We start from the raw sequence: 20,487 nt of genomic DNA, 5'->3' as shown, positions 1-20,487 counted from the left end.
AATTCTGAATTTCAATTCCTATGAATTCTTGATGGATGATCTGGATGGTGATGAAGGGAGAAAATCTGGGGCTAGGTTTGAGCGGTTTGTGCATGGTGTTTTGGACAATCGGGAATCAACAAACTTGGATATAGTTCATTACTCGCGTGAAATTCATGGGAGTGAAGCTATTGTCTCTATGGAATGGCTTGATCATGTGGCGCGTCTAATGCCACGGGAGATCCATATTGACATTGAAGGAAACTTTTGTGAAGTAGATGTACCTGATTTAATTTTCTCCTGTGCAAGCCTACAGCATCTTTCAATGAGTCTCGACACCGTCCAATTGAGTAATAACATCATTAGACCGGTATCAATAAATTTACCTTCTCTAAAATTTCTAGAGCTATATTGGGTAGAGCTCCCTGATGATTTTGCAGAAAAGCTTGTCAATGGGTGTCCGTCTCTTGAAAAGCTGATACTATGTGGTTGTGAATCCAAATTCTCAAGCATTTCCTCTGAAGTGCTAAAAGAGCTTAACTGGGACGGTTGTTATCCATATGAGCAAATGCAAATTTCTTGTCCTAATCTTGTATCTTTGATCTTGAGAATTAATCTCAAAAGTGGTGGCATTTCATTGAAGAACATGTCATCTCTTGTAAATGTTGACATCAGATTATATGGGTATCATGTTGATTATGTACCGAATCTGAACCTTTTTTGTGGTATTTCAAATGCTACAAATTTAGAGCTTCATTTGAATTTGCCTCCTAAGTTCAAGGTATACTTTTTGTCAGTCCTACAAATAAAAACATTTTCTTTATTTGTTGAGTTCACGGAATTGTTTCTTTCTTGCATAACATAAGCACATTCTTAATTTGTTGCCTGACTTTTTTTTTTGTGTCAATAAAATGTGTACACATGAATTCAAAGTATCGTAATGTCATGGATCTAGGGTTATAGTTCTGGCTGGGGTACCTTTTTTGATGTTTGTTAGCGAAGTTTGCAAGTTTAGTTCGACATGATCATTTACTTCTTACTGCCAGCAATTGATTTTCTTTCGTATACAGATTCTACTTCTTGATCTTTTTCATACTAAATCAAGCTTTTTGATAGAACTAACAATCCAAAAATGAACCCACAAATTGTAGTAATCATCATTTGCGTAGGTGTATGGATTTCTATACGTGAAAGTTGCATTGTTTGATGCAACCCTATCAGTTTTCATTTTTAATATGTTACATGCTCGGAATACAATGTCGGTGATTCTTTGAAAACATCACATTCCTTCCTTGTTTTTTTAAATGAAGGAACAATTGGAGAAGGATATACCTAACTGCGGAAATTTCAACAACTTGAAGAAACTTATCGTAGTAGGAAAATGGAATATGAGCTATGACTTTTACATGATAGCTTGTTTGCTCAAGCATTCTCCTAATTTAAAAGAGCTTCATTTGTTGTTCAATGAGGTAATCTCACTCTCGCTCGCACCCTCCCTCTCTAATTAATTAAGGCTGTTAATTAAGTCTACCATTTAGTAAAGTTAATGTAGGGATATGATTTACTCACATTTCATAAGTATTTTTATCATCTTGTGGTTATTTAAGGCTTATGAGTTAATTGAAGCTTATAAATGAAGCTAATTCCTTCTTGCACCAGACTGCTCAGGTTAAATGCTAGTCTATATAAATACTCTGCTACCATATAAGACAAGTCCAGTAATAGTTTGAGTTGACGAAGCTACCAATTGTTTGAACATGCTGATATCACGTTAGCAAACTTATGATTTTCATATCATTCTAACAGAGTCGAGATCAAATACAAGAGCACAGAGAAGATGATTCAAGAGATGTTTTGTATGAGTATCTTGAGACAGTTAAAATTGGTAATGAATATGGGCGTAAATTATCTAGCAAGCAGATCAATGCTATGATCAAGACTTTGGGTTCATATGTAAAGAAAATAGGGAATTTGATAATGACATAGTATGTTATTATCTTAATTAGTTTGTCAAACATCTCTGATAATACCTGGGGTATGGATTTGTTTTTATTTTTTAATGTTGAAGTTGGTATTTTTTTAACTTATTTTGAGACCCGCTTTGTGTTTTTGGTGCATTGAACCCTAAAGTATTGGTATTTTCTGCCATTATTGATCAGCGCTGACTGATAAAATATTAATTGGAGCCGACTGATGAAAATTGTCAATCATATATTTAATTTATTTGTTTTGCATGGTATGTTGATATCAATAGTGGCGCATCTGCTGCCATTGACGGAGTTGCATGTATAATGCTATAAATATTCTTCCAATATTACGCATTGGAATTGTATTGTATGTTGCGGATTTGAAGATAAAAACTGTGAATAAAAAAGTTGGTTTGTAGACAATTTAATGTTAATCAAACACTTTTTTGCAGAATGAATGTGAACTTTCTAGTTTTAAACATATACATTTTCAGTTTTCGTACTTGTTATTTCTCATTTCATATTATCATATATATAACAAAAGAAAGAAAGGGGTGTTACCTGGAATGTGCCAAAGTCAAAGTAAGCTACACCTGAGAGAGAAATAAATGAATTATAGAAATCTTGGGCAAATTCAAAGAAGGTTTTCATGTACATTCATCACATTATAATACTTCTAATTAGTTCCAATATATCCAATGACAGATAGCTGAAATTTTTATTAATACTATTTCCACAAGTTCTCCGCTGCTAACCTGCTATCAATTTGGTTAGGAGGACAGGTCGTATTGGTAGAGTAATGCAGAGGAGGAAATTGGAGATATTTATAAAGAAACATTGAAAATTGGAAAAAAATAAATAAGAAGCGCACTGCCAAAAGGGAAGAGGGGGCGAGCCGGGGTTTCCGAGGGAAAGGGAAATGAGCATTGTAGCAGGGCAAATTTAGGATTTTCATCTCGGGTTTAAATAGCTAATAGGATTTAAATCCATTAGACAAATAAACAATAATTTGGCTTATATTTTGTCAATATTCTGACTTGTAATTTATGATACTTTAACTTATAATTCTAATTATCAATCATAATTTAAGAAATTTATTTTAATTTTAAAATTAAATTTAACCCGAATACTAAATTAAACATCTAGAGGGGATAAAAAAATTTCAGAGAGGACAAAGTCGATAAATACCAATAGATTACCACTAAAACTCAAAATTCAGGAGGGATAGCTAACCTCCTGTTACATGCTGGGTCTGCCCCTTCGCTGGAGCGCATGCAGTGGCGAGAATGGAAAACAAAGTAAAGTGAAAAAGGGAACTAAGATTTTTTGCTGAAAGAAGGCCGATTTTTTTTTATTGACAGAATTTAAATAAATTTAACCTATATTTGGTTGATATGGATATCAATACAATACGGATATTTTTCTAGTGGATACAGATGTGGTTTTTGATTTCATAAAGATGATATAAATACGAAAAAGAATTCAGAAAATTATTTCAATCTAGATGATTTTTGAAATTCGAATCTGTTGTTGCAGATTGCTCTTATATCATTTTTATTTAGACTTTTAAAGTATAATATCATTTTTATTTAGACTTCAGGCAAATAGCCTACTAACTTACTATATGTCAGGAACGAGCTGCACAATCAACTACAGAATTAACGAGTGAGAAGAACGGGTTGGTGACCATTCGGCATCGGCGCTATCTAAATACACTGACGATGCGGGACCAAGCGGCAGAGAAATGAAAATAATTAAATGGAGAAGACAGTGTTGTTTTGATTGGAGACAATTTTTGTTTTTAAACCACTTGGTGACTTGTTCTCTTTCGTTGTCATAAAATAAGCTGAAAATTATGAGAATGAGACACCAACTTATTCAAATTGATCTCTTTTCTCGTCTCTTCCATTTTACTTCTCATCAATTCCATCAAAGTTGTTCTAATTATCCTAATTAGCGTTTAATTAATGACTGGTTCAAGCTTCCATTTGCATCGCAGTTATTTTATTATTGCTAAAATATTTGTAATATCATAAAATTCCATGGATTCAAAATTTTAGGGGTTTAGCGATCCATGGATTCAAAATTCGTGACTCTTTTCAACTCGTATTGTAACACGGGAATCCCGCATACAAGGTATTTGAGGAAATGCTTCTTTGAACTCTGAAAAACGAAGAAGACAAACAGATTGTGGTAGAAAGTAGAATGTAGAAGATGACCTGATCTCAGTACCTTGTCTGATGAGGTTTTGACCCATATCTTCTCATGTATTAGCATGAAGGAGGCGGTTCAAATGTGCATTTTGTTGAAATGATGGAGAAAGACATGCGCTGCAGTGCCGGTTCTAGACATTAATATTGATGAAATTCTGGATTGATGATTCCGATGCCAGCCGTGATGAAGCATTGTGACAGTCTGTGGTATAGGCTGTGTAGACTATTAATTCAAACCCATATCTTTTATTTTGATTTATCTTTTATAGTTTCTCTTTCATTAACATTACAAACCACTCTCCTTTTTCCTAGCTTGGAATAGGCTATGTAGAAACTACACAGGCGGAGTTGAGACATAATCGAGCGCACAACATAACCATGATTACCAAATTTACCATAGAAACACTGAATCAACTGCAGAGTTCAGACATAATTAATAGTTACACACACCTTCTAAAATACAACCATACAAAAGAGGAAGAAAATAGCATTATACATGTAACTCCATTTATGGCAGCAGATGCATGTGCCATTACAGATATCTGCATACTATGCAAAACAAAAACTCCAGATTTAATTAACAATTTTGATCGATCAGCTCCGATCCACAATAGCATACCGCTGCCATCAGCAATACAATGGCAGAAAATGACAACCCCTAGGGTTCAATACACCAAAGACACAAATCGGGTCTCAAAATAAGTTAACAATACTAACTTCAACATATAAAAAGAAACCCAAACCCAAACAAAACTTGCCACGTATTACGAGGGATGTTTGATAAGCTAATTAAGATAATAACATACTAAGCTATGATCATATTCCCTATTTTCTTTACATATCTACCCAAATTCTTGATCATAGCATTGATCAGCATGCTAGACAATTTACGCCCATACTCATGACCGATTTTCACCGTCTCCAGATACTCATAGTGGAAAAAAACATCTTGTCTGGGCTCTTGTATTTGACCTTGGCTCTGCTAGAATGGTAAGAAAATCACAAGTTAACATGAGATTTAATCAGCATATTCAAACAATTGGTAGCTTTGTCAACTCAAAACTATTAACAGTAGCAGTGTTTGCATAGACTGCCATTTAACTTGAGCAATCTGGTACTTGAAGGAATTAGCCTCTTTTAGGCCTCAATTCATTCATAAGCCCCAAATAACCATAGAATAATAATAGTATTTAAGGAAAATCAATTAAAACCAGACTGCTCGTTTTGAGAAAAAAGAACAAGAAAAAGAAGAAGAACAAGAATAAATTGAACCTGACGGTAAAAGTATAGTACTGAAATATCACATTACTTATTATTATTCAATACATTGAACAAAAATTCAATTGTTATTCATTTGTACGAAGCAAAAAACTGGAACTTGAATGTACAAGTGTAGAACTAAAATCTGTACTGAAATCAAGCACTACTAATTATCATTCATTATATTGAACAAAAACCTAATTGCTATTCATTTGTACCAAAATGTTAGTACATAATCCTATCCCTACATTAACTTTACTAAATAGTAGATTTAAATAGAGTCTTAATTAATTAGAGAGGAAGGGAGGGGGTGAGAGTGAGATTACCTCAATAGGCAACAATTCAAGCTCTTTCAAATTAGGAGAATGCTTGAGCAAAAAAGCTATCAGGTGAAAGTCATAAAACATATCGCATTTTCCACCCACGACAAGTTTCTTCAAGTTGTTGAATATTCTGCAGTTAGGTATATCCTTCTCCAATTGTTCCTTCATTAAAAAAATGAGCAAGTAACGTGATTTTTGCAGGAAATTACTAACATTGTATTCTGAACATGTAACACATAAAAAAGTAAACTGATCAAGCTTGCATCAAGAAATGCAACTTTCACATATACAAAGCCACAAACGTACACAAATGAAGATTACTGCTTTCTGTGGGTTTATTTTGGTGTCGACAATTCAAACAAAAAGATTAAATTAGTATGAAAAAGAACAAGTAGAATCTGTATATAAAAGGAAATCAATTGCAAGCAGTTAGAAGTTAATGATCATGTGGAAACTTCAATAATACATGACATTACGATACTTTGAACTCATGTCTACACATTTTATTGACACAAGAGAAAAGGTCAGGCTACAAGGAATGAGCTTATGTTATGAAAAAAAGAAACAATTATATTAATGAACATTTTTGTGAACCCAACAAATGAGGAAAGTTTTGTAGTTATTTTATAGGACTGAGAAAAAAGTATACCTTCAACACAGGAGTCCCAATATGAAGAACTAATTTTGCAGCATTTGAAAGACCACCCAAAAGATTGAGATTCGGCACATCATCACCAAATAATGTGATGTTAACATTTACAAGACATGACATGTTCTTCAATGAAATGCCATCCCTTTTGAGATTAATCGTCATGCACAAAGATATAAGATGAGGGCAAGAAATTTGCATTTGCTCATATAGAGTACAATTGATCAAAGTCAACTCTTTTAACACTTCAGAGGAAATGTCTGAGAAATACAAATCACAACTACATAGTTTCAACCTTTCAAGAGAGGGGCAGCCAATGAAAAACTTTTGAGCAAAATCGTCAGGGAGCTCTACCCAAGTCAGCTCTAGAAATTTCAGAGAAGGTAAATTTATTGATACCGGCCTAATGATGGTTTTCACTCTGGTGTAGAGAGCAATATTAAGATATTGTAAGCTTGTACAGGAGAAAACTAAATCAGGCAAATCTAATGAATTATCAGTACCACCGGTAATCAAGATATCAATATCCAGTGGCATCAGAAGAGCTACACGGTCAATCCATCCAACAGAGGCATCATGTTCAAAATTATGAATATGACGCGCACAGCAAAACCTTTCCAAGTTTGTTGGCGCTCGGTTGTCCAAAAAACCAGTCATCAACCGCTCAAACCTAACCACAGACATTATCAATGCATTTTTACAGCCTCCACTGCAACCATCATACGCTGCACTGCAATCATGAACCCCTACTTTCTCAAATCCATAATGGTTGATGTCTAGGATCGGTACAACAGCCCATATGTTTATCCATCTTTTGGACAAAACGCAGGTCTGCACAGCCTCTTTCGTGGTCAGAAACGAGAGGATATGGGTCAATACCTCATCAGGCAATCTACTTGTACTGTCAACCTCAACTTTGTTCATCTTTCAGCGTTCAAAGAAGAATTTTGTGAAGCACCTTTTGTGCAGGATTCCTGTTTTACAATAAGAGTTCCCCCAAGTCATGAATTAGAATCTATGGAATAGGAGGAACCAGATCTGAACTAAAAAGTACCAGCCCTAGTACCCTATTTTGGCTAGTAGAAATAGTAGTCTATACTTGCAATTACGAAGACTAGTAATTTGTAATATTAAATAGACGACAAAAAATAATCTAACAATAATAGCATCGACAGTGAATAATCGTACCAGCTCAAATCTATCACAATTTAACTGAAAACAACATGTTGTAATTGCTTAGCGTTGTAGGGAAAAATCTGCTTTTTTTCAACACAGCTCTTTCTTTAGAATATGCATCAATCAAGGAAAAGCTAATTTCCCATTTACCAGTAATTGCAACAGCATGCTCAACTAAGGTTCCCTCATGCCTGAATTCGTAATCAAGTAAATTAAACAAGATCCATAATCTGAGATTGCAAACCAGTAATCTAAAAATCACAAAAGTGCACTATTTTCTTCATTATCACATTAACAACATAGTGATTTTTAAAAATCAGCAACCCTAACATATTCTTGAAACCAGTAATCACATAATCACAAAAACAGGAACCCTAACATAGTTTTGAAAAGAACTAGCAAGCAGCCCTAATACACTTAGCCCTCATGCCAGTAAGCAATTGAATACACTGATGCTTGGTTGACTGATCTGGTGCTTCACCATTACTTAATTTCAGTTTATTTGTTTATTTATTATAGAAAGCGCAAATTCATATATACATATAACAAATCAGTTGCACTACTCACTCTTCCTACTAATTATAATATGAGAAAGAAGAGAAACTTTCAGTACAATATTATAATTCCTCTTGACAGCAATGAAATTGATTTTGATTTTTTATTCAACCAACGCACAAAAATCATATGGCCAATTGAATAAGGGACAACAGTCGGAAATTTAAACCCAAACAACGGATGCTTAACAATCCGCACAAAAAGTAATTAACTTACCCAAAAGAAGGTGCTAAATGCTAATCGAGAGAGAGAAGTTAGGAGGCGCCACTATTTTGCGCTTTAGGTTTGAGGAAACTCAGCAATCGACTTTTAATTCGTGCCAGATTTTTACTCTCCCACATTTTTTGAGTGACAGATAGACGGAGCTTCAGGGTTTGGGGAAAAACAAAACGGAGGTCAAGAGTCGATTTTGGGAATAATGCTGAAATAAAGCAAATTCCAATTCCAGGTATTATACTTCGTATAATATACTATTCCAGCTAATAATAAAAACTTTATTCCAGAAAATAAGCCTCAATTCCAGAAGTCACCAGAGAGCTTACACCCCTAAATTCTGATTGCAAATCAGCTTTTTTTTTTTTTGAGTCTTACAAACCACTCCAAGGTTCCTTAACCAGCAAGCAGCAATACCAGAATTCAATCAAAACCCAAAAAAAGAAAATACCAAGCCAGCACTGAATACTAGTCCAATGCCTGAACCGTACCAAAATCAGCAGGAAAATACCAGCCTCAGACCAGAATTAAAACTAATTAAAAAAACAACAATACCTGCAATCGGACTAGTACCAAAAACAGCCTGGTATAAATCAGTGTGGTACCAGAAACAGCAAGAAAAACAGAAATCAAACCAGAAAAATAAAAAAAAGTGCCTACCAGAAAATCTGCTCTCAGAATCAGCAAGGTGTGTCCCAGGTTGTAGAAGTGAAATTCAGCTTCAGACTCTCAAGAAAGGAGATCCATCGTGCACAGTCTTGTTACTTCTCTCATCTAACAAAACCCCTCTCTCTCTCTCTTCAATTTGTGGCCTACCACCGGAGTAAAACCCTAGCGCAAACTGCCGTTTTTTTTTTTAATACCACCCAAATAAATCGGAATAAAATAAATACCACCGGATTTAATAAATTTAAGATTCCGCCACGTTCGCAAAATGAATTTGCTCACCGACCCGTTCCCGACTGACCCGTTTTCAGACCCGTTCACAAAATCATTCTGCGAACCGACCCGTTTCCAACTGACCCGTTCGGACTGATCCGTTCACAAAACCATTTTGCGGACCGACCCGCGAACCCGTTTCCGACATGACCCGCCCGCCTGACCCGCTACCGCCCGACCCGCTACCGCCCGACCCGCTCCCGATGACCCGTTCGCAAAATGGTTTTGTGGACGGATCCGTTCACAAAATGGTTGTGCGCACTCATAACTTTAGCATATATATACACATCAGATCGATTATGTTTCCATTCATTCTTCACCAAAGGTAGCAGCAAAGGTGCGTTTGTTTCCATCCCTTTTTTAAAATTTTTTTTTTTTTAGTATTATTTAATTTAGTGCATTATTTTGTAATATTAGGTTCATTAAATCGATTATGATTGGAATTGCTTGTTATTTTGGTGGTGAAGTATTACAAGGACCAAATGGCGCTTATTATAGCCACCAAATACCGAGAATGTTCAATATCGGCTTAGGTTTGAATTTTAGGGGTATAAATAGGGAAGTGTACCAACAACTCGGTATTGACCACTGTAATTATGAACTGGTAATTTCCGCGAGAATCAATATTGGCCAAGGCAATCTAACATGGTTTCAACAGCTTCCGGTACAAGACGATAGCAGCTGGGGGTTATATGTCAATATGACAATGAATATGACCACCCCTTTCAAGTTCTTAGAGTTATATGTGGTAGCCAACCCCAGACAAAACCCTAGACAGAACTCCAGACAGAACAACAGACAATTGTTGCAGTTGACTCAGGGTTTGGGGCTCGAGCAATCTGTAGCGGGTCCTAGTCAGGCCCCATTTGTAGCGGGTCCTAGTCGAGCGCCATCTGTAGCTGGCCCTAGTAGGGTCCAATCTAACAGGGGTCGATCCCCAATTCCATCCTCGTCCTCTAGCCGAGTCCAACCTGAGAGGGACCGATCTGAAACTCCAGAACGACTTTATTATGGTGATAATACGGACGAGGATCCTGAAGAAAGGGAGGCAGAGGCTAATTGGGATGATAATGGGAACGGTGGAGTATCAGATCACAGTGATGAGGATAGTGGTATTCCTGTGCTTGGTAGACGGAAGTGGTCTATAGTGGATCATGGGGAAAGACATCCGTTTGAGCAATTTCATGACACATCAGGATTTGAAGAGGTCGATAGCTCTTTTTTTGTGACTTGTGAGGTATGTTTGTTAATTTATATTTAATTTTAATTTAATTATTAAATTGTTGTTATTAAATTGATGTTGTTTAATTTTTGTTGTTTCTTTTGTAAATTAAAAGGGAGAGAGACATCAATTGTCTGAGGGGATGACATATGACAGCAAGGATAAGATGAAAGATACAATTAACCACTGGCACATTCAACAAAATAGGGAGATAAAAAATACACACAGCGATACCACCAGGTTGAGGTACAAGTGTGTTAGCGCCCGGTGTAGGTGGGCGTTGGTTGCGAGGGCTACAGGCTTTGGTAATACTTGGGCCATCACGAAGAATGCGGCTAAGCACACATGTCACGCATCGGCATCCAGGTTAGATCATGCACAGTTGACGTCCGCTATGGTCGCCAACTGTATAAAATTGTCATTGGAAAGAAATGCTGATATTACTATCAGGGCAGTCGCTGACTTATGTGCTGAAAGGTACGAGGGCATCGTTCCAAAGTACAACAAATTATGGCGTGGTAGAGAGTTAGCAATTGCTCGGGCCTTCGGTAGTTGGGAGGGGTCTTACGGGCTGATTGTCCCTTTGTTGGAGGCAATAAAAAGGTCAAATCCGGGAACCCAATATAAAATTGTTTCAAAGCCAACCACTAAGCCAGGGTATCGTTTTTTCATGAGAGCAGCATGGGCATGGGGACCATGTATTGCCGCAGTCGGTCACCTTAGACCCATCATCAGTATCGATGCTTGTTTCTTGTCTGGCAGATACAAGGGTAAGCTGTTAATTGTAACCGGATATGATGCAGAGAACCAGTTAATCCCTTTAGCATTTGGACTAGTAGAGAATGAAGATTTTGAGAATTGAGGATGGTTCATGAAGTAGGTGAGGGAGTTTGTAATTGGGCGAAATAGATACATGTGTGTGGTATCTGACCGACACAAGGGCATAAAAAAAGTGTTTATTCAAGATGATTTGGGTTGGTGTGAGGAGAAAGGGGAGTGTGCTCACCGCTACTGCTCTCAACATGTGTTAGAGAATTTTGGAAAGCACACTAAGGATAAGGTAGCTTCCACTTTTTTCAAGGTTATGGTTAAAAAGAAGAAGAGAAGAAGATTGCAAGAAGGACTTGATGCAATCGGGAGGCGAAATCCTGCTTGGTTGGCTTATTTGGATACATGTGGCAAATATAATGAAAATGACGAGGAAGAACTGCCTAAGCCATGGAAGGTGTATCAATCTATGAATGATGGATCTCGTTGGGAAATAATGACTAGCAACGGTTCCGAATCGCTGAACCATGTCTTCAAAACTTCTCGCAGGTTTGTATTTTGTAATCCTCCTATTTTTTATTATTTTTTTCTTCACTTAGTTGTAATTTTAAATTCTCACAGATTACCAGTTGCCGCAATCATTGAGGAGACATTCTACAAGTGTGTCAGCTGGTTTGAGCAAAGAAGTGAGACGGCTGTGCAATTGCAAGTAGCAGGTCAGCTTTTTTCAACTCGCGTGCATAAGAAGCTGGATAAGCACATTGAGAAGACTAAAAAAATGTCAACACTTGCATTCGGCCATAATGAATTTATGGTGACCTCACATGGCGAAAAGATTAATTTTGACATGGAGAATGGCAGATGGGTACACACGTCTAGCGACTGCAGGTACAAGGTAATTCTGAAGAACGATCATGAGGTGGAATGTCAGTGCCAGAAGCCTCAGATGGGCGGAATACCATGTGTTCATGTGATGGTGGTGTGTCGTTTAAGGTAAAATTATGTTTTATTTAATTTGAAACTTCATATTAGGGACGGTACTACTTACTAATGTGTTAACATTATAGGAACTTGAATCCAAATGACTTCGTCAATTATTATTACAACATTCAAACACTCATAGACACATGGAGTGGTGAATTCCATGTGTATGACAATCAATGTGATTGGCCGGTGCACGAAGGAGATCTCTTAGTTCCAGAGCATCGGTTGGTAAAGTTGGGTAGGAGACGACACAATCGGATCCAAATGTGGATGGATGTATTGGAAGGACGACGAAAGGGTCACCGAACCAGTAGAGAAACTCTCGAGAGGAATGCGAGAAGAAGAAGGGATGCGAGAGGAAATACGCAATAGGGTAAGCTCTTAAAAAATCAATAATTTTTATGAATTAACAATTGATTTAACAAATATATTTTTCCATTGCAGTTTCATTGTTCGAGGGGTGGTGATTTAATTGTAGTAGAACTTGTGTTTTTTCTCTTTAGATGAACTTATGTGTATTTTTATTGTAGTAGAACTCATGTTTTGCTTGAACTTGAATTGTAATAAATATTGTAGTAGAACTCATAAAACACAAGCAAGCATAAATCAAAACAGTCAGAATAACATGATAACTAGATAATAACTAAATAACAGTCCAGAACAGTACGAATAGCATAAAAGTCCAAACAGTCCGAATAACTACATCAAAGTCTGAATAGAAGCTACATAAATAAGAGTCAACTACTTGGTCGGTGGTGTATACGGCTCCTTCCTGGTCTTATGTCTCTTACCGCGCCCTAACTCCTCTTCTTCCTCCTCAATCTCCGAACCTAAGAAATTGAAAGCAGGCGTATACTGCCGCGATGGCTGTGGTGGGGTCTCCTCTGGTATCTGTCCAAACAAAACCTCCTCAGATGAGCTAGGAACTAACGAAGGACCAAAAATAGAAGCTACAACAGTCTCTGCTAAGGATGAAGCTGTCTCCGTCTGGTACACTGCTGCACTGTCCTGTGGTGGTGGATCATCCTGTGTGTACAAGTGAGGATAAGAGTAACCCTGAGTGTATATGGTATCATACGTCGAACCCACGTCAAACTCAAAATCCTGCGATGGCTGAGTCGGCTCAAAATCCTGCGATGGCTGAGTCGGCTCAAAATCCTGCGATGGCTGAGTCGGCTCGAACCGGGGCTCATCTTCCTGAAAATAGATGCTTAAAAATGAATAAGAGTGTTTCTCAATAAGTAGGTTATTAGAAAAAATGCACGTACCACTCGATCTCCAAAATGCTGAAATGCTGCCTCAGGCGTCGGTGCAGATAAGATCTCTGAAAGATCCGGCTCTGGGGTGCTCATCTGCTCCGCAGAATCTTCATCATTCATATCCGCCAAATCCTCGTATCTTGGAAGATCTGCTAGCCTAAGGATCTTGTCTAGCTGGTCCTTGTACCCGGCGACGACCACCGGAGGTGCAGATGTGCACAACAAAATCTTCCCTATCTTCTTCCAGCCTCTTGTGATCCCATATCTTGCAGCTCTCAGAACTTGCTTGATGTTCATGAGTAACTGCGAATAAACTATTTGATCAATATTTGAAAAGATGATTACCGTACATGTATTTGAAAAAATATACAAAACTTACAACTTGTGCAGCCGGACCACCGCTAGGCATGAAACCATATTGAGGCCAAATCGTGTCGCGTGGTACATGAAGCGGCTTCTTATTGATCTCTGACATCTGACCGAACATGTACACCGTGAATGCACAATTTTCCTGATACCACTGCCGATACTGCTGGTCCCACTCCTCGAAAGCATAAATCTGATACATATCAGGAACCATGTCATCCAGACTCATAGCCTCCAGTTGCTGTACATGCAAGGCATGCTCCGTCCGCCAATCCTTCATCACCGTAGTGCATAACGGTTGGTGAAGTTCATACCAGACGTCCTTTGTGATAGGATCTGGGACTGGAAAAAACTGGGCCATACCAAACTGTCTCATTACCCGTCCAGGGTAATAATGCTCAACAACCTGGTAGTAGATAAGCGGCACCTGCAAATATAAAAGTCTAAGTTCCAATTGTAAACTACAATATGTTTATTAAATGTAGACTAGAAAATAAAAAAATAAATTCACTCGCACCTGAGCAAACCAGTATTTTCGCTCGCGACTGCAGATCGAAGGAAGTTTTGTAAGGAAAGAGTAAGGTTCTTCATCTTCTCCATAAACTGTGACGCGAAAATCATACGGCCTCCACTCGACATGTAGATCTGGAGTCATCTGCTCGAATTGAGTTCTGAAAAAGAAAACTCCTGAAGGCTTGCCGTGAGGGGTCGCGACAAAGTTCTTTCTAGCGCAGAATCTCTGAGCATACGCAGGACATGTCTCCCCGTCCGGATGACCCCAGTTTGGAGCCCAACCGGCCTCTAGTGGTTGCGGACGACCAAATGGAAATCTCGTCCACGACCAATGCTGAAAGAGACCAATCGGTCCGTACAGACCAGCTTTGTCGATCTATTTTTATACAAGTTGCGGTTATTTTTAATTCAATAAGAGAAAACAATTTATTTACAAAAAGAAGAGAAAGTATTTTATACCCGGCACGCAATGCATAAGGCTCGGTATAGACATGCCAAGACCGCTGCCCCCCAATTCATCTGTGGAGGGTCTGCCAAGTCCCTTAGCCACTGGAGCATACAAGCAGGAACGGTGTTTCCAGAGGAATCTGGAAACAACCAGCAAGAGAACAGCTCCATTATGTAAGCCCGTGTCCACCGATCTATCATCTCCTCAGACGCCTCTTCTTCCAATTTACCACTACAAATACGAACTAATTTAGTACAGGGTATGAAACATCACAATCAAAAACTTACTATTAGAAAAAATGCAACTTACTTGAATGCCGCCCGCAAAGAAGGGATACTAATGTCATTCTTCGATGCAACCTTCGACCTCTTGAAGGACCTTTCCTTCATCAGGTTGGGTCCCAACAGTTCTTCAACGTCCTTTGTGAAGTCCCCGTACTCCACACCCGTCACAGCTTGTCCAGTAATAGGTAGTCCCCAGAGACAACTGACATCCTGCAGAGACACTGTAATCTCTCCAACGGGCAGGTGGAATGTGTGTGTCTCTGGCCGCCACCTCTCGACTAACGCAGATAGAAGAGCGACATCTGCGACAATGGGGGTCAGCTGTGAGACATGCCACAGACCTAAACTCTTCAACGCAGGAGAATAACGCTCGTCGTAGAGGATACTCATCTTATTGTTCCGCGTCCCCGTCAAGGTATGAGCCTGCATTTAATTTCAAAACATACAAACATATAACTTACCTATTTTTATCTAAATGAAAATTAAAATAATTTGCATTTCTCAAAACGTAAACTTACATATGCGTTTCTGATCTTGTGCTCCTCGAATTTATACCAGCAAAGAGGGCTGATACTCTCTTTCGTCATATTTGGAAATATGTTTCGGGCCAGTGATAAATCCAACTGTAAATCATCTTGCGTACGGTTTTCATTGGTACCGCTGGTTGACGCCATACTAATATCAAATTTATCAATTTTGTCAATTTTGGTCTCTTTATTTAATTTCAAACAGTACAAATATCTATGGTAATTCAATAATATATCACCATTCTTGGATGAATCGATAAAAAATCATACAATCTACGCTGATTCAGAAAAAAAAATTCCAAATTGGTCCATTTCCACTCTAATATATTACAATTTTTGGACATTTCTAAATTTGTCGATTTCTAAATTGGTACATTTCTAAATTCTAAATTCTAAATATAATTTATAAATTCTAAATATAATTTATAAATTCTAAATACAATTCACAATTCTAAATTAGTCTAAATACACAAATATTTTGATATCCAACTTAACTAAACTAAACTACTATTTTGATTTAATTTACAATATACTACAACATACGATTTTGGTCTAATTTACACAAGTATCTACAAATTTTTTTTAAAAATGGTCTAATTTACAATATAATACTATTTTGGTACCTACCTAAATTATACTACTTAAACTAAACTAAACTAGTTAATTAAATTAAACTAAACTAAACTAAACTAATTAATTATACTTAAACTAAACTACTTAATTAAATTAAACTACTTAAATAAATTAAACTACTTAAATAAATTAAACTACTTAAATAAATTAAACTACTTAAATAAATTAAACTACTTAAAATAAAAAATGACATTTACCTTTTTTATCCGTCAGGTGCGCAGACAGAGGAGCGGCTTGGTAAAAAATGCCACTGTCATTCCTTTTATTCGGATGCACCACGTTCGCCAAACCATTTTGCGAACGGGTCATCGGGAGCGGGTCGGGCGGTAGCGGGTCAGGCGGGCGGGTCATGTCGGAAACGGGTTCGCGGGTCGGTCCGCAAAATGGTTTTGTGAACGGATCAGTCCGAACGGGTCAGTCGGAAACGGGTCGGTTCGCAGAATGATTTTGTGAACGGGTCTGAAAACGGGTCAGTCGGGAACGGGTCGGTGCGCAAATTCATTTTGCGAACGTGGCGGAATCTTAAATTTATTAAATCCGGTGGTATTTATTTTATTCCGATTTATTTGGGGGGTATTAAAAAAAAAACGGCGCAAACTGATTCTTCTTTCTTCTCTCTCTATCTCTACGGGGCTGACTCACTAGTCGCGCGCGCTACGTGCCCGCTTATAATGTGAGTCCGCATCGTCTGCATTAACTCAAAAGAGCATCTTTTTAGTTAATACATATCGTCCGTTCGATTTTAAACGGAGTCCATCCGGCCCCCGCCTGAAACATTGGGGTCTTTAATGTTAGTGCGGATTTAATTCACACGAATCTTGAAACTCATTGGACGGTCCACATGCATTAGCTGAAAAGATTCCTTTTTATGTTAATGCAGAGGATACGAGCTTTTATAATGTAACCTCATTTTCTCATGACGCTCAGGGCCTTGTATCTGGCCCAGCCCATTAAGATCTTTCAGAAAAGAATTGTGCAACAAATAAAGATTTTTTCATGACACAGGCAACGTACGGATGCAGAGCATGTTGAACTGAGAAAACCAAAGTCTTGAATTAAGTCCACGATGGAAAGTGAATTTAAAATTTTGTGATTTATATATGCAGTTACGAAATGATCTTGGGTTTTTTTAGAAAGAATTATTATCTTTTAATTCAAGTTGTTGGGAGCATATTGACAAATGAATAGTTCGGGTTCGATTTGATAGGGGTAAAAGTTCGTGATTCGAGAATAATTCGGGTATAAGTCGGAAATGATTCGGTACTACAAGAAAGAAAAAAAAATCACATTATTTCTCAAAAAAAAAATATTTGCATTTTATTATGTATTCAGTTCGGAAACATAAAAGAAAAAAAAAATTATACACAAATTATATGCAAATTATTCGCATACGATGTTACTATGGTTGAGAGTACCCTCCAAAATATTTTTTAATTTATTTCCCAACTTTTCATGTCAAATAAAAGGCAACAGAGGGATCAAAATAATAAGTCACATGGTAGTATCCCTTAGATATTGCGAACTGATGACTGGTCTTCTTTTTTGGATAAAAGGTATCGGTTTTTTTTTTAAAATCGTTACGACGTTTGCGCCACAATCCTACACACATGTGAAGTTGGAATTTAATTTTTTACAGCTTTGGAAAATTTTCCATTATATTTGACATTTTTTTTCTATTTTTTTTTTCAGTGCTCAATTATTAACTAACGTATTGTAATAATTGATATTTTATTCGATAAGTGCTACTCATTAGGCAAATTAAATTAACTATTTTTAGAATTGAATAAATGTTATGTAAATTTAACAATACAAATACGAAAATAATTATCACATATTTAAAATAAAAATAAAGTCACTTTAATTAGTAAGCTCTGGACAGTTTATAGTTCTCACGCATAATGTAGTGTTATCTCTTAATTAAATAAAGATGTTTGTGGAGAGATATAACAAGTAACAAAATGTGAGAAAAAAAAAAACAAATTGAGTATGACAAAATATTTGTTTTCACAAAATAATGAAGAAATGAGAATAATATTCAATCTCATCTCCCAAAAAAATAACGTCGGAACTATAAACTTTCTAACCGAACTCAAAATGAGATTGTTTCCGAAACATACTCTCACAGAACAGAAAATTTCATAAATAACGTACAAAATAACATGATTTTCAACCAGTTTTCAAACATAAAAGTTCCACCGGATAATCTAGCGCATGATCTACAAGTACAATGTTATACGAATATGATATCATGTTAGACTGTTTAGATCGACTGAATAAAATTCAAGAACAGAGATATGAGTCCACAACAACACAGAGTCGTTGTGTAATATAATTATATACATATTATCATAGCCTTGCTCTTAGTCATTTCAAATCCAATCCACTCAAAATCAAAATTTGACAAAATTATGAACCAATAAAAAAGTCCATAAAAGAAAAATTTATGTCGGTGTGCTATTGTTCGATACTGCAATCTCCGATCATAATAGAACACCATCACAAGTTACGAGTAGAACTAGGGTGTTTCTTAAGTTCACCAAGCGTTTTGGTGAACTCAAGTCTAAAATCCATCGAATCGGTTTCAAATAACGAATCCGAACCGTTAAAATCCATCTATCTTACGAGTGATGTGTCTACATGTGAAAATTTTAAACATTTGAATTAATTTAGTATAAAGTCAAGCGGTCAAAATTAGAAGGTTAATAATTTGATTTTAATGTATTCATTTCTTGAAACTTTTTTGATCACTTGACTCTATGCAGAATTAATTTTTTTTACATGTAGACGCATCAATCGTAAGGTAGACGGATTTTAATGATTTAGATTTATCGTTTGAAGCTGATTTGATGAGTTTTAGACTTGAATTCACCAAAGAACTCGGTGAACTTAAGAACACCCTAGTTCTACTTTTTTTTTTTTTGCGGAAAAAGACCCTTAGGTCATATTGCATTAATCCAATACCGATGTTTACATAAAGCTGTCGTAGACTCAGTACATCATTCCAAAACTCCACAGAAAACTAACTGGAAAGCATAAAACAGAAAAACTAAAGTGGAAAAGTATAGCCTGTGAAATGTCCCCCATGAATTCTACCCTTTTTTGCCAGTATATCAGCCAAATCGTTTTGGTCTCTTGGAATGTGCTGACAAGAAAAACGAGAATTTTGCTTAAAGGCCCTCCAAATTTCATGTAATTCTCTGGAAGCTCTCCAGTCCTCCTCTTGAGGCCGCTGTAACTGAGATGCTATCTTTGCAACTACTGAGCAATCTATCAGGAAGGTGCATCTCGCTTGCTTTGTAGCTTTAACGAAATCAATTGCTTTGAGCATAGCAATTGCCTCTGCCTGCACAGCACAGCAGGCTGGCACCCCCCAATACTGATACCCCTGTAACACTTCTCCCTTCATTAAGATCAGCCCAGCACCTCCTTCCCATTCAGTCCCCCATGATCCGTCAGTAAAACAACAGAGCTCCTCAATTTCTCCTGTTTGCCTGTCTACCCGTTCTCCCTCCTTTCCCAATAATCCTGCTAGCATAGACTCTGCTCGGATTGCACTCAGGTCTCGGTTGAAATTATCTACACATGGACTCTTTGAGGAGTAGGCACAATCATTTCTCGTTCGCCAAATTGCCCAAATTATATTAGTGAACATTCCCCATTGGTCATCAGACATCTGGCTTCTCATATACACCATCGCTTCCCTTTCTCCAATTGCTAGTGCATGAGAGTTTATCGCCAGCGGGGAACCCAGCCAACAGGCTCTTGAGAATGGGCACAGGAAAATCAAATGTTGCACATCCTCCTCTGCATCACAACACATAGTACATATTGGATTGACCTTTATACCTCTGCGTGCCAATGCAGCCCCAACAGGAATGGCTCCATGAGCAATCTTCCAAAGAAACAACCTCAATCTTGGGATGAAATAACCTCAATAAAGCCCCAACAGGAATGCGTGCCAATGCAGCCCCAACAGGAATGGCAGGGGTATGATGGCGCCTCAAACATGAGAGGAAAATTCAATGGACTGCAAAGACGAATTTTGAATGAAAATCCTTATGCCTTTTATATCCATTGTTTTGCTTATTAGTTGCAGTTGGTGGTAGTTGTTGTTGCAAAGTGTAGTTCATCTGTAACTGATTTCTTTAACTATACCACTTTAATTGTCAATACTGTAGGCGCCTCTTGCAAAATAAGGGATCAATTACT

General features: G+C 37.3%; 3 protein-coding genes across 4 annotated transcripts in view; all 3 read right to left on the bottom strand.

Annotated features, from left to right (window-relative positions):
- Positions 1-7,426, bottom strand: part of LOC144545560 (putative F-box/LRR-repeat protein At3g18150) — a 78,885-nt gene extending 71,459 nt beyond the window's left edge. Inside the window, exons 1-2 of one of the 2 annotated variants that reach the window (XM_078294132.1) lie at positions 6,392-7,426; positions 5,746-5,904 (exon numbers count right to left, since the gene is read on the bottom strand). In XM_078294132.1, the coding sequence (XP_078150258.1) occupies positions 5,746-5,904; positions 6,392-7,315 (1,083 nt within the window). In that variant the 5' untranslated portion in view covers positions 7,316-7,426. The remainder of the gene's footprint in view (positions 1-5,745; positions 5,905-6,391) is intronic. The other variant, XM_078294133.1, reaches the window with a different exon arrangement.
- LOC144545561 (F-box/FBD/LRR-repeat protein At1g16930-like) overlaps positions 1-9,162 on the bottom strand; it is a 70,847-nt gene extending 61,685 nt beyond the window's left edge. Inside the window, exons 1-2 of the mRNA XM_078294135.1 lie at positions 8,996-9,162; positions 7,350-7,365 (exon numbers count right to left, since the gene is read on the bottom strand). The gene's annotated coding sequence lies outside the window, so the exon portion shown is untranslated. The remainder of the gene's footprint in view (positions 1-7,349; positions 7,366-8,995) is intronic.
- A 10,162-nt stretch (positions 9,163-19,324) lies between these two features.
- LOC144545526 (uncharacterized) lies at positions 19,325-20,408 on the bottom strand. The gene is made up of 2 exons (XM_078294092.1): positions 20,341-20,408; positions 19,325-20,192 (listed from the first exon to the last, which is right to left on the bottom strand). Exons 1-2 carry the CDS (start codon positions 20,406-20,408, stop codon positions 19,325-19,327), a joined length of 936 nt encoding a protein of 311 aa, XP_078150218.1.
- Positions 20,409-20,487: the final 79 nt, after the last annotated feature.

Source organism: Carex rostrata, chromosome 28 (assembly GCF_964058835.1).
Source record: "Carex rostrata chromosome 28, lpCarRost1.2, whole genome shotgun sequence".
NCBI lineage: Eukaryota > Viridiplantae > Streptophyta > Magnoliopsida > Poales > Cyperaceae > Carex > Carex rostrata.
Note: the sequence above shows the minus strand (reverse complement) of the source record. Positions and strands in the feature narration are given on the sequence as shown.